Below are 14,156 nucleotides of genomic sequence, written 5' to 3'. Positions count from 1 at the left end.
TTAGTCTCACCCAAAATTCTATATGAATTTAATATTTATAATTTTTTGAGTATACATGATAAAAATATTTAATTAAATTTGACAAAACTAGAAATCCTTTTATTTATCTTTAATTCCAAGGAAAGAAAGATTCTTTATGCATGAGATCCGAGGTGTTGAAAACTTAAAACAAATTTTAGTCAACGAATTAATTTGACTACCAAAAAGCCTCCAGCCAACCTGCCATTTAAAATTATTCGAAATTTCTGTCTTTTACTTGACTTCGTGAGAGGCCAGAGAAGGGTAACAGGGCGTGAAATTTATGCAAAAAAGTTAGTTTCCTCAATTGTACCTTTTGAATTCACATATAAATTTTAATAATCACATATTTTATCATGTAGAACTGGAACATTACAATTTTTACTGCTCAAATTATTAATGTATTCAATCAAAATCACACCACACATTTGGTTTGTGATTTTACACGAACAGAACAAAAATTTTTATGTTATGATCTATGAAAAGATTTAGAAATGTGTAAAAGAAATTATAAATTGAAATAATTTTATAAACTTAGGAATAAAATTAAAAAAAATATATGATTAAATTATATCATGATAAATTATTTAAAATTTAAAATAATAAATTTAGTAACAATACAAAATATACTAAAAATATATATCTAATCACACTTGATATTTAGATCAGACTGTAGGTATCCATTTTTAATAAAATTTGAGATGGGAAATTGACTCTTTCCTAATACACAAGAGAGAGAGATATATATATATATATATATTAAATTATATTTTTAAGAAAATTAATAGTTCCAGTAGTTTGAGATGTATCCTATATTTAATGGGTAAATAACCAAAACAAAAAAATAAGTATTGGGTATTTATGTAAATTCAGTTAAGTATAATTTAGTTACAGTTAATAATCTGAATATAATATTTTAATTTATATAAACAGAAATTTTGTACCTGCTAAATTTCAATTTTTTCGGTCCAATAATATCATTTTTAATTTCATAAATAAAATGCTTTTAATGTAAAGTAAACGTTCAACATCCAAGTACTCTCAGACGCGAGAAAAGGTTCTTCCTCTCTTTTCATCTCCACGGCGCAGACGGGCAGATCCAAAGAGACATTTACCTTCATCTCCGTCAAGCAGCAGGTCACACTTTTCCCTCTATCTTTCTCAGCTTTTTGTATGTGTTTGTGTATGTATTATATGTCATGTAGAGATATGTTCATGCATAGTGTTCTCTGGTGTATCTCTGTGCTTTATCCCCTGTATGTAGCGGTGAACTTGTTAAAGTGTTATTCGTTTGGATGAAAATGAGGTTGCGTTGATGGAGTTATTGTTGATTGAGCTGGTGATGGAAGGTTAATTATCCCGATCTATAATTCATCTGTTATCGTGTTGAACATTTTTGTCTTTGAGTATTGGTTTTGCGTTCGTGAAATATAGCTCTCTTTCAGCTCTTTTTGTGGCAGATTTTTCGTTTCGTGATCGAATTACGTGTTGAATGTTGATAATAGTGTTTAGGTTTCGGTTTTAAGCCATATTTTGATATATGGGGAATTGACATTATCAGATACTAAAGCGTCGTGCGCTGAGTGTGGATTTACTGTACATTATTGGCTGGATTGATTTTGTTCAGAGGGATGACAAAACGCGTAGGATGAGAGTCACTCTGTTGTTTTCTTTTATTACTTCGATTATCTTGGAGAGCAAAAATAGCAAAGAATTTTTTGTATACTAAAGTATTTTTTGCCGCATTTTTTTATTTACGCCTATTTAGTGTAGCTTAGCAGTTTGAAATTGTGTAAGAAATTTGTTTTAGATTGGAATATCATTGCAAGTTAAGTGTATACCATTGGAAGTTAAGTGTGGGAATATGGATTCACAGAAAGTAGAAAAGTTACTTATCTGGGCGTTTGTGTAGATAAACTTGTAGTTATGTTACGATAGAGCATTTTCTTTTTGCTCCTATAATATTTGTGTCGTGGTGGATGTGTGTGGACAATAGAGTGATGTATAGACTGAAGACTGCTAAATCACCAGCCCTATCAGTCAAAACTAGATATGTGAACTGCGCAAGCTGCCCTAGATGATTGTTTTCATTAGTTTCCCGTTTGTTTATTAATTTTCCTATTTCATTTTTCAGATATTCTACTGCATTTCCTGGAAAGGATCTTACACTTCCTTGGGCAACTGTATTGGAGAGGTGAACCATGGCATACGCATCTCATATTATCAATCACTCGAAGAAGGTAACCATAATTCTTGTCCACATCTCATGTCTTATGCTTTTGTCAACATCAACATTTTAAGTTTTGTAGTGTCACTGCCAAAGATTTTATTTACTATTATTTCTTCTTTTTTATGATTTTTAGTTTTTAATCATGTTGGTTTCCTTTTGCTTGTCTTGTTTTTTTATGCTCTTGTTGCTTGGTGTGTGTTCGCATTGATAATTTGCTCCTAAGCTTATTGTGGAAATTCACCATAATTGAATGCATTGTTCTGTTCAACTTCACAGGTAGGTTTAAGTCATTTTCTGACTAATTTTTCTTGTAGAATTTGGTTTTTTTATACATAATTTTTGTTTTTGATGCTCTTTTTGCTCGGTGTATTTAAGTTGATAATTTTGCTCCTAGGCTTAGTGGCAATGTATCATAGTATAGCACATTGTTCAGTTCAACTTCACAGACAGGTTAAGTCATTTTCCGACTATTGTTGTTATAGCATTTAGCTTTCGTAGACAGGCAAATATTATCTTTCTTAAAGACTTTTTTTGTTTCTGATCGAAAGAAGACAAGTAAATCCCATTACCATTACCTTTCCAGTCTAAATTGACGTTCCCCAGAAAAAAAATGGACTCGCTGTTCCAAGCATATTAACTGCTAATTTAATTGTTCTTTGATGTTAAATGAACTTCTTCAGAGCTGTTTTTGGCTATATGAGAATTCAATATTTTTGAATTCAAGAATCCGGATATGTTATAGCTCAAGTGTAACTAGGACCAGTCTTGATGTGATTTGAAGCTTCTATCCTGATGCTGTGAATTTCCAATAATTTCATGATTGGAATTGCAAATTTGATGTGAAGTTGGACTTCTATAGGGGTAGCAACCAAAAATATCCAGGAATAAATGTTTTAATACCATAACCTATGTCAATTCTTGTACCAACAGGAGGGAGTATCCATATTCTTTCTAACCCAATCTCACGGCCCAAATCCTACAATTATCATTTTCTCTCGTTCAAGAACCAACAAAGGTGCTAAATTCCAAACCTGGCATTGTTATCTCTCCTTCACAAGCTCCCCAATTCATCAGAATCATCCACAAAAATTGATATTATAGTGCTTTAATGAAGTAATAAAGGACATGCTTTGTTGAAGTAGTAAGAGACATTACACCTTACCCACTTCTCCCAACTGATTTTTTTTCCCTACATTACAAAGTGTTGCTTAAGCTCTTCCGTCATATCACCACCGCAGAACCTTCGATGAATTCTCCCAGTCCCTTAGTTACTCTAATTCAAAAGGACAGAGGACAGAAATACCCTGGGTTACTTCTTATCAAAGTGAACATCCACTCTTAGAAGATAAGGTCTCTCCCATCTAGATATTTCTTCCCAGACATCTCAATAATCTGGTTGTAGACCTCCAAATCCATTAACTTAGCTTCTATTAGGCAACGTGAGGTAGGACGTGGGAACGTTGCACTCCAAATCATCTGCATGTATATTCTCTTGGACACCACCATCGGCTGGGAGAATCTCGCTTCACTTTTACTTCAGTTGACTCTTGACCTGGATGACAACCAGGATATAAGAAGAATGAATGCAAGGTAGCCGAGTTGTTCTTCTGCTGCTCCAAGAAAACAATGAAAATGTCATAAGCATCTTAAGATTGCATAATATTTGGTACTCCTGCTTAGGCTTATGTTACCTCTAATCTGTTGCTATCTCGGTTTGTTCTTTAATACGATGAATATATGTTCGTCATAGGTTTTAAATATTTTAGTCTTCAAATTAAAAAAGACATGCACATTATTCTGAGTGTTAATGTATTTTTTGCAGCTACAAACTGTTTCCCACTTGCTTCGCCGTGAACATGCAGTATTGATTCGCTGGTTCTCCAATGATGCCAATTCAACTTTTGCTAAAAGAGAAGGTACTTAGCTAGTGTTAATGATATAAGGCATACTTTATTAGCACTGGTCTTGTATAAAATGGCTCTTTGTTGTTAGCTAGCTGATTTGGGAACCAAGCTTGCTTGGCAGATTTATGCATATAGTTAATATCTGTTAAAATTTTCCTATTACTATCCTTCTTCCATGTGTTGGGGTTTCACCAAAAATTTGGCATGTCATTAGCTGGAAATATCAGAAGGGAATCACAAATTACCATGTATGGTTTATGGAGCTGATCAGTAATACTCTCTTTATGTGCTTCTCAATAAAAAGTATTTTCTTTATGTTAAGCATAGGATTTACAGGTTTTTATGACTGCATTATCTATGCTAATATTTGCATAAGATAACAATATAACTGACTCTCTCTTTTACATTGCCCTTTTTTCCTCTATGATTCAGTTCCACAGATTATTCAATGTATTTGTTTACATCTCGACAAGTATAGTCCATGTCAGTTGTAAAATTGCATGGTTATTTCCCCTGAAATGGTGGAGGGTTATAGTTTGATGTTTTCCTGTCAGGAAGCTTTCTTGGCTTATCCATTCCAAACCCCCAAAACCTAGTCTTCAGAAGTCTTCTGTATAAAGTTTGCAAGCCCCTTTTCATAGCCCTAGAAATCTATTTCTGAATACCTATACTTTTGGATTGCTGGCTGTATTTTCACCAACAATGAAGAACTTCTGGACCTTATAATTTTTCTATTTTTTGTATGAAATCTTTTATATATGATCTGCACCCAGTTACCATTCTGAATGTTACTTTTTGCTTCTCTTTGAAAGAAAGGTGGACAAAGCCCATTTTCTTATGGAAGATGCCAAAAGAATTAGTGAAATATTGTCTTTAAACCTCACAATGAAGAACTAGAAAGAATTAGTGAAACATCAACTATCTAGATTTTCAGGCATGAAACTAAGAGATTTGCTCCTATCCTTTTTCCCAGATATTATGAAGATACCTTGCAATGATTATGTACCTGCAGAGAGGGTTTCCAGATCTACCACTAACGGTACTGTAAGTCCAGTTTGCATATCTATTAGTAAAAGAGAAAAAATTCTTATATTTTGAGTGATTGATGACTTCCTTTAGAACTTTTTATCTACCCTTCCCCTCTTTTTCATCCATGACCTCGTATTATGTCAAATTATCTTCTTAATTAAAGTTGAGCCTCAGTTGGCAAAATATTAAATATTATGTGTCTTGATTTGTAGACTTCATCATCATGTATGTTGAAGAAGAGTCTACCAACAATGACAAAACTGAGAAATCCAGTGGCTGGATCGTCATTCACCAGAGAGCTTTCAAGGTACATTCAACATTCTCTTTATCTAACAGTTTCCAATGGTTCCTTACTTATACAAACTTTTTTTTTTTTTATTTCTTTGCTTCCATTACCAGTTCACTATTATCAAGGAGAGAATTTTCATCTGGTTCAGGTACAGTATAGCTCATTGCCCTTTTGATGTTTTTTGCTGCTCTTCCTTTGGATAAATGTTCTTTGCTTTTCTATATATCTTTTTTAAAATAAAAAGCATAGACAGTATATTAATGCTATGGTGCTTAAGGGGTTCAACCCATGTACATAAGAGATTTACATATCAATAAGACTATCAATAACATGTCCAATATCTTCTACCCTATACACGTCATGCCCTAGAAAAATAGAACCAAAACAATAAAGTCATCTATCCCTAATCTTTGACATATCACTCTCTGCCCATCAAATGCTCTTCTATTTCTCTCCTTCCACCACCCAAAAGATAGTCAAAGGAATTAGTTTTATACATTTTTTCTTTTTACAAACTCCCCCCCCTCCCCTCCCCCCCACAAGCTCAGATCTCCTCCTTCACCGAGCCCACTATAACTCAGCTAATTTCCAGAAGACCATAAACCATAGACCAAAGGTTATAAGAAGTAGGGCACCATAAAAGGACGTGGTTGCGAGTCTCAGCCACCTGCTTACATAAGTAACAACCATTTACCATTACTCTGCCTCTTTTCATCAGGTTGTCAATTGTCAAGATGCATTCCCTACTGGCCTCGTAGGCAAAGAAAGCAATTCTTGGTAGAGCCTGAGCTTTCCAAATCTGTTTGACAGGGAAACATTCCATCCTTGTGTCATTCTCACCCATCAACAGCTCATAGCATGATTTAACAGTAAACTCCCCGTATTTCTTCGTTTCCACAGCAGTTGGTCCCTATCGGAGTTTGTCTGCACACCAGAAAGTAAATGGAGTAAAGATTCATATTCTCCTATCTCCCAATCATTGAGGTTTTTCATCACATCAACACTCCAATCCCTGCACTCCCCTCCCCCCCAATAGTTCTTTGCTTTTCTATGTGATTTAGTGCTTTGGAACCGACTGTTTATTGCACTTCAAAAGCAATTGATTTATTTTTTAAAAGAAAAAAAAAAATTGAGTTTTTATTCGAATGCTCATGCTTAAAGGTAAGGTAGAAGTAGAAAAAGATAGCTGTGATACTAATTGATGTAGGCCAAGAAGGGAAGAAAATAAGAGAGAAAATAGAGAGAGAAGAAGGATTTACGAGAAGAAACAAAAAGGAAATGAAACAGAGGAATAGCATAGAAATTGGTCAAGAACAAGAGATCTCAAATCTCAAGAATTCTTTGTATTTTTAATAATCCTAGCAAAGGGCTCTTATTAAGGCACTAAATCTGTCTGAAACAGGATGTTGAATCTAATGTGGTTAGAAAACTAATAAAAGCTATAATGGAAAAATAAGAGGTTGTTCGGTCCCGCTTGTTACATGTTCATGATGTTCAACTCTCTCTTGTTATTTGATGATTAGCAGACAGCTTAGCAAGTGCAAATAAACATCTTTAAGCACAAAGAAGGAACCTCTCTCTGTACTTTTTCTGTATTAGCCTAAAGTACTTATTATGTTAACACATTTGGTTATTTGTCCATCTGCCCATATATACATATATTTCCAAATAGAATATATATTTGTTTACAATAAGCGTCTTTATTCAAATATGTAACTGTTTATTTTTCTAGTCAGAACCTAAATGATTTAAGTAACCGAAAGCATCTACTGTTTTAAGCACATCGTGTTAGCTATTCCATTACTATAAATCCTAAATAAGAGAGTAAGTAAAAGTTACGACAGGAAACTAAATTTGGGTGAGCTTATATATGATTGCTTATTAGTCTTTCTGAGGAGTAAATAATCTCTTTCAGATCTTCCTCCACACCAAGAGATTGGAATGCCTTCCCTCTCACCAACAATGACAGAGGTACTTATCTTCTTGAGACTTATCAGAATACTGTAGCTTGTTGAGTCTTTATCCTTCTAAGTTTCTTTCTAATGTCCAGGGTAATATAGCAAGGTGGTTGAAGAAAGAAGGTGATAAAGTTTCTCCCGGTGAAGTACTCTGTGAAGTTGAAACTGTAAGGCTCTTGTACCACTAGTCTTTCCCATTCCAACACTTATTTTAGTCTCTTATTTATCTGGCTTGCTCATATTGGAATATTTGCTTTTCCCCTTATTTTGATTGACATCTCAAGGATAAAGCTACTGTTGAGATGGAATGCATGGAAGAAGGTTATCTTGCCAGAATAATTAAGGGGGATGGATCCAAAGAGATCAAAGTTGGTGAGGTAATGAACTTGTTCGTGTATGCAAAGTCCATGTGCACATGTTTATCTGCGGCATTTGTTTCTTTCTTCTTTTTTTCTGCCGTTTCTCGAGAGTCGAATATTTAAGATCTTATGGTCATCTATGGTATACCTCGAATTCCATTGTCCCCTCGCCTCAGTAATGATAGAAAGGTGCTTTATTTGAAGATACCTAATTAGATGTCTGTACCAATTTTGTTTTATATGTAGGTAATTGCTATTACAGTTGAAGAAGAGGAGGACATTGCAAAGTTTAAAGATTACAGTCCTGCATCTAATGCTGGTTCTGCCGCAGAAAAAGGGCCATCAACTCCCACTCCAGCCAAGCAGGAGGTAGTGGAGGAACCAGTCAGTGCATCAGAGCCAAAGGTTTCCAAGCCCAGCACAGCTCCTGCTGAAGATCGTATTTTTGCTAGTCCTCTTGCCAGAAAGATAGCTGAAGAGCAAAATGTAAGTCCTAGGAAGTGACTCAATGGACTTCGAATGTCAATGGCAATTGACGAGTTACTGTCAACAATGGGAATCAGTTATAGCTAACTGGTGTTTGTTTTGCTTTTTGCAAAATTAGATACTTCTTTCAAGCATCAAAGGAACAGGTCCTGATGGACGCATTGTTAAAGCTGATGTTGAAGATTACTTAGGTATCAAATTTTACAATTCCTCTGCCAGTACACCTTTTCATTTGATAATAAAGCACCTCAATATATTGTGTCTATTCAGTATCGTATTGATTTTATTCCCCCTTTCTTACCTATCTTTTTGTCTTTAATACCCCTTCCTCTAATCATTTGCTAATACTGTTACTAGAGATCAATTTACCCACTAGCCAGAACCATGACTCCGCTAAATTTACCAAATAAAGTTAACAGCATGAAACCTTTATCTCAAAAGAAAACACTCAAAAAAGTTAACAGCATGAAACCCCCGGATAACCTGAAACCCAAGGGTTAGCTACACTTGAAACTGAAATAACCAGGGTGGTACCCGAAAATCAGAAACATGATTATGGTTGAACTCTGAACCCGAATACTCTACTTCGCATGTAAGTGAATCAGACCCAACCAAGAAACCCCAAAACTTGGCATGACCCGAAATGTAAAAGGACTTGTTCCATATCCATAAAAATGTGATATTGAATGACCTGAAACTATATTGACTTGAATTATAAACAACCTAAGAATTGAATGAGCTAATGACCTGAATACCCTAGAACTAACAGACCCGATTAATCCTTACTCAATTGTCATCTCTAGGTAATTTTGTTTTCCTTGTGATACAGCTTCCAGCAAGAAAGGCGTTTCAGCGACAACTCCCAAAGCTAAAGATATGAAAGCTCCGGTTTTGGATTACATAGACACCCCGCCTTCTCAAATAAGAAAGGTAACAGGTGGACTAATTATCATTTATGAAGTTTGGGCTTTATTCTATGAGCTCAGTGTAGAGTTACCACCACTTTCATTTCCCTGAATTTTAGGGATTGGTTGTTTTGAAATTTAATTATTTTAATCAAGCTCAAGGGAGCATCGGAGGGAGCTAGCTGATGTTTGCTAAACGATGATATTTCTTGTTGTCTTATCTTTCTCTGCTTTTGAATTAAGCATTTTGTTGGTTCTCCTTGTATTATAGCCTTCAGAACTTCTTACTTGCAAATTGATGGCAGCTGTGACTTCTATAATGCACCTCTCTCTCTCTCTCTCTCTGTGGATCAATATAATGCACATTCCTTCATTTACAAGCTAGTATCTGTTGTTCTCTATCTACTCCTGAAGTTAATGGTATGATTTTGACAGGTTATAGCTTCCCGTTTATCACTCTCGAAGCAAACTATCCCCCATTATTATCTTACAGTAGATATATGTGTTGACAAGCTTATGCAGTAAGTATAATTGTCCTATCCACAAAATTTAAGATGTACTTTGGTATTACTGACACAACAATCTATTTTTTGGCTAAAGTCTAAGGAGCCAACTGAACTCAATACAAGAAGCTTCTGGTGGCAAGCGCGTGTCAGTAAATGATCTTGTAATTAAGGTATACAACTCCCCATGTACATAACTTGAGCTTCTTGATTCTCCAAGTCAATTGTGTATTGCTAACTATCACCTCATGTTAAATTCATATTGGAAACTGATTAGGAGCATGTTTAGTACTTGCTATGATCACTTTAGGTATTCTCAATTACATCTTCAGGTTCTATTGATGATTTGATGGTTACTCTCAATTACATCTTTAGATTCTACTGATGAGTTGATGATTCAAAATGTAATGTGGAGATCAACTGCCTGTGCATGACCTGCCATCAATCCAGCCTTGTTTCTGCAAGTTAATATTTGCTATTTTCCATTATGACAATTATTATCACAGGAAGTATTTATGAAAACATATAAGCTTGAAATTTTTGCTTAAGCTATTCAATTCCATAAGGAAGCTCTCTTATGCCTTGCTTTTAGCATACACTTGTTGTTTTGTACTCTGAAATTTGAGTCTGGAACTTAATTGTATAGAAACAAAGTTGCAAATACTTGACACCTAGATTATTGTTACTGATGTAAGACAAATAGGATTGATTAATCCAATTAGTGATTTTGGCAGAAAAAAACCTAAATATTACAGCTAGAGTTTCTTAAACATAATATTTAAAAATTCTCAAGCATCACACTTAAGGTTTTGATTGCATCATGTAATCAGAAAATTGAGATAATATTGAAATATTGTATCGAATAACTTGAATGTTATCCAAAGAACTGAAATTACAAGTATGTTTATAGTGTTTTCTAAGTAACTTATTCTAAGTAGAACTAAACTAGGAAATAGTGAACTAATAAGACTAGAAAACTGTTACTAATAATTTTAGGAATACTAATCTTAGTATAAATAAAAAATGTTAAAACAAATAAGAAATCTAAATACTAAAAAGAATAAAATTCTAAAGTTATCAAAACTATAATAATATACTCCTAAATATTACAGTAGTTTTACATTTAAATCTAGTTAGGCATAACCCGTTGTGCATCAATTTGAGACTGGTTTATCATTGGTTGGCTGGCTATATTTATGCTTTCTGAAATTTGCAGGCTGCAGCTTTGGCTCTTCGAAAAGTTCCTCAATGTAATAGGTCATGGACAGATGACTATATCCGCCAGTGAGTATCATTATTATTGATTCATTGTACCTGTTCCATGTCGCTGTCCTTACTTAAATCCTCTATTTAGGTATAAAAATGTGAATATCAATGTAGCAGTGCAGACAGATTATGGACTCTTTGTCCCCGTTGTCAAGGTGAGCAAGCCCTTAATTTCATTCTGATTTAATGGTACATATAACTTAGAACTATGTGGTGTCAATTTCAGGATGCAGACAAGAAGGGTTTGTCCAAAATTGCAGAAGAGGTCAGGTACTTGGCCCAAAAAGCAAAGGAGAACAGCTTAAAACCAGAAGATTTTGAGGTAGGACCTATGTTGGCCTCACTAATTAGGAGCATTTGATTAAGGTTGTTTTTGGTTCAAAATTCAGTTAAATTGAATAGGAATGGAGGTGTAATATGAATCGGACAAAATTTTGTATGTAAATGTCATTTTGATTTCATGACTTTTGTATATCCACTCAAATTCTTTTTGCATCTCCTCAACAAGTGAAAATATAGCTTCATCATTATGTAACTAAAAAATGAGTGACATTAGTTTTATTATATTTCATATATATGAATTATAATTAATTTACATATCAAATAATTAAGAGTTTGAAAAAAGAACATGAACAACATAAATTTGAACCGATAGCCTGAAAAAATTTGTCATTCTTTTCTGCAGGGTGGCACGTTTACAGTGTCCAACTTGGGAGGTCCTTTTGGTATCAAACAATTTTGTGCTGTCATTAATCCTCCTCAGGCAGCAATTCTTGCAGTTGGAACTTGTAAAGATCAATGCTCCTGATTACCAATTTCATTCTCTTCTGAGTCACATTATAAGTGCTAATACCATTGCTATCTTGAACAGCTGAGAAGAGGGTTGTCCCTGGCACTGGTTCTGAACAGTTCAAATTTGCTTCCTTCATGTCTGTAACACTAAGCTGTGATCATCGTGTAATAGATGGTAGGTAGTTCTGAATGAGCAATTTATGTTTAATAAACTTAATTCTGGCGTAACCCAATTGATGTTTTCTCGCTTTAATTTACAGGTGCAGTTGGTGCGGAATGGCTGAAAGCATTTAAAGGTTACATAGAAAATCCAGAGTCCATGTTGCTCTAAACTAGTTGGTTTGCTTTCCCATTCCTTTCTTCAGATATTTTTCCTTTTTGTCCTCTATTTCCATGAAGAATGTTGAACTCATCCTGAACTGCCTGCCGTTTACCATTCACTTTACTGTTTTTTTCCACCCTGTAATAATTAATTTTCTCCGCATCTTCTGACCAAATAGAAGTTCAAAGTTTTGGAATAAAAGAACAGGGGTCGAGGCAGTAAATTACATACTGGGATTTCGCTCATGCAGAGTGTAATGACCCCCGTGATGTCGAAATATTTAGCTATCAATAACAACGTAGAATAATATTCTACAAATTTCTTGATCATGATATGTTTCTTGTTTAGACAAAGATGAAATGAAGATCAAACTTCAGATATGTTTCCCTATGCAGTGGACATGAGTTATGATGTTCATTTCTATTTTTGGTGACAGTTCAATACCGCGATATTTATTTATTGTCATTTTACATATAATTGTTGGAGTTTTTTCAGACATGAATTTAAATGTAGGATGGCGGAAAATACCATTCAGTTAATTGTATGGTTGATGAGGTCCAAATACAAGAGCCATATAGGGTCAAATAATCATATTTTGGTTAACAATTTGTCATTTATGTCTATTAACAGTGAGACAAATTCAATTTTATCCGGCGCCAAAACTGTATTCTGCTATATAACCTTCTAAAGTTTGTTGTTTGTGTTGAGAAAAGTTCTTTTTAAATAATTTTTTAATAAAAATATTTTTTATAGAAAATTATATTATGTTTATAAAAAATAATTGCATAAATTGGAGCTATCTAAAAACAAAGGCTGTTGTATTTCGTAAAATTAAATTTGAGCTTTACCGTTAGCCAAAAGCACTTTTAATTCTTTCGTTTGGCTACGTCGTGTTTTGATACCACGAAAAGGGCAGCCAAAAATCGTAGCAAATACTCTCTCTAAAGCACTATCACCTTATTAAGGCTGTCATAACAAAAAGCACCAGTAAGTAATGTCAAATACCCAGTAGCTGTGCGGTGTCTTCCTGCTAAAAAGAGGATTCTTACTAATAATTGTTGATAACTCAGACACCATGTCCCTTTGTGGTGCCACAAGACAAGATAAGGTGAGCCTGTAACGCCAAAACAAGCAGCCGTCAAGCCTTCCTGCTATCGGTATGACATCAAGAACACAGATTCTATGTAATATGCAAACGTTAAAGGATACAGTTCGAACTTACAGCATTAAAAGTAACCTCTAGGGTGTTTTAAATGCTAGATTATGTTTTTGAAACACTTGTTCCTTAAATATTGGTACATAACAAGATATCCAATTCTCAAATTTAATACTCCCAGCTTGTGATGGTTACATGATTTCTATGTCTATTCTAGAGAGTTGCCGGATTATCCACAAATTCCCACAAGACTTCGTTGAAGGACAAAGTACATGGTTTGAAAATGTAGCTTCCTCTCAACTCTAAAGTCCTAGGTTCTCTCTATCATACTCACTACTAACTTATAATGTTAAAAACCAGTAAGATCCAGCCTGACCAGCCACGAGTTTCCTCCTAATTGAAGGTTCTTCTCTGTTATGACCAAGGAATTCCACAATTAGAGCTAGTATTAACCTCTTGATTCAATCAGACTCCTAGAATTTGTTGTCTTAGTAAGTGAAAAAGGTGCTTAAATATATGATATTGGAAGCAGTGTTTTAACCTACTTCCACAGAGTAGGATTCAGGATATAATTCCAAATTGTTGCACGGAGTTCTACAAGGCCAGATTTTTTTTCCTGGTTAGGTTAGGGTAAGGAGTTAATTTACAGAATGTTATCACTATTACCATGAAAAACTCAGGAAAGGTGAGTGAAACAAAACAGCTAATTTCATTCAAATGATATACCTCATAACTCCCAGAATGGGACGCACAACGTTTGATGTAGTCTCCATCAAGAATGCTGCCAAGTTAAATGAGTAGAAAGCTTGGACACCCACATGCCGAAGTGGAAGTTGCCCAGTAACCATATCCATTTTACAAAATCCCTCAAGAAATTTTCCGGTTAGCTCCAAGCCCTAAATTCATCCTGTTTATAATAGTGATGTTTGGACTAATCAA

At 34.5% G+C, this 14,156-nt stretch overlaps 1 protein-coding gene across 2 annotated transcripts; it reads left to right on the top strand.

Moving 5' to 3' along the window:
• The first annotated feature begins 1,029 nt into the window (after positions 1 to 1,029).
• LOC110810411 (dihydrolipoyllysine-residue acetyltransferase component 2 of pyruvate dehydrogenase complex, mitochondrial-like) lies at positions 1,030 to 12,441 on the top strand. Of its 2 annotated transcripts, XM_022036580.2 has the most exons (20): positions 1,030 to 1,155; positions 2,153 to 2,258; positions 4,071 to 4,164; positions 5,126 to 5,196; positions 5,394 to 5,488; positions 5,581 to 5,618; positions 7,386 to 7,441; positions 7,521 to 7,595; positions 7,713 to 7,805; positions 8,034 to 8,273; positions 8,392 to 8,464; positions 9,103 to 9,203; positions 9,614 to 9,699; positions 9,779 to 9,854; positions 10,898 to 10,965; positions 11,036 to 11,102; positions 11,174 to 11,269; positions 11,633 to 11,735; positions 11,819 to 11,914; positions 12,000 to 12,441. In XM_022036580.2, the coding sequence occupies exons 2-20, from the start codon at positions 2,220 to 2,222 to the stop codon at positions 12,068 to 12,070; spliced, it is 1,638 nt and encodes a 545-aa protein (XP_021892272.1). In that variant the 5' UTR covers positions 1,030 to 1,155; positions 2,153 to 2,219; the 3' UTR covers positions 12,071 to 12,441. The 2 variants fall into 2 exon arrangements, with proteins under 2 accessions (XP_021892272.1, XP_021892273.1); XM_022036581.2 differs by lacking the exon at positions 1,030 to 1,155 and having other exon boundaries at positions 2,213 to 2,258; positions 5,126 to 5,191.
• The last annotated feature ends 1,715 nt before the right edge of the window (positions 12,442 to 14,156 follow it).

This window comes from Carica papaya, chromosome 6 (assembly GCF_054855325.1).
Source record: "Carica papaya isolate Zhongbai chromosome 6, ASM5485532v1, whole genome shotgun sequence".
Classification (NCBI taxonomy): domain Eukaryota; kingdom Viridiplantae; phylum Streptophyta; class Magnoliopsida; order Brassicales; family Caricaceae; genus Carica; species Carica papaya.
This window is presented reverse-complemented; position numbering and strand designations above follow the sequence as displayed.

Excerpts from the sequence above, each read along its gene's own strand:
- LOC110810411 (XM_022036580.2), top strand. The coding sequence starts at position 2,220 with ATGGCATACGCATCTCATATTATCAATCACTCGAAGAAG. Across the intron at positions 7,806-8,033 it reads AAGAGATCAAAGTTGGTGAG|GTAATTGCTATTACAGTTGA; the intron begins GTAATGAACTTG and ends TTTTATATGTAG. Across the intron at positions 11,736-11,818 it reads AATTCTTGCAGTTGGAACTT|CTGAGAAGAGGGTTGTCCCT; the intron begins GTAAAGATCAAT and ends TATCTTGAACAG.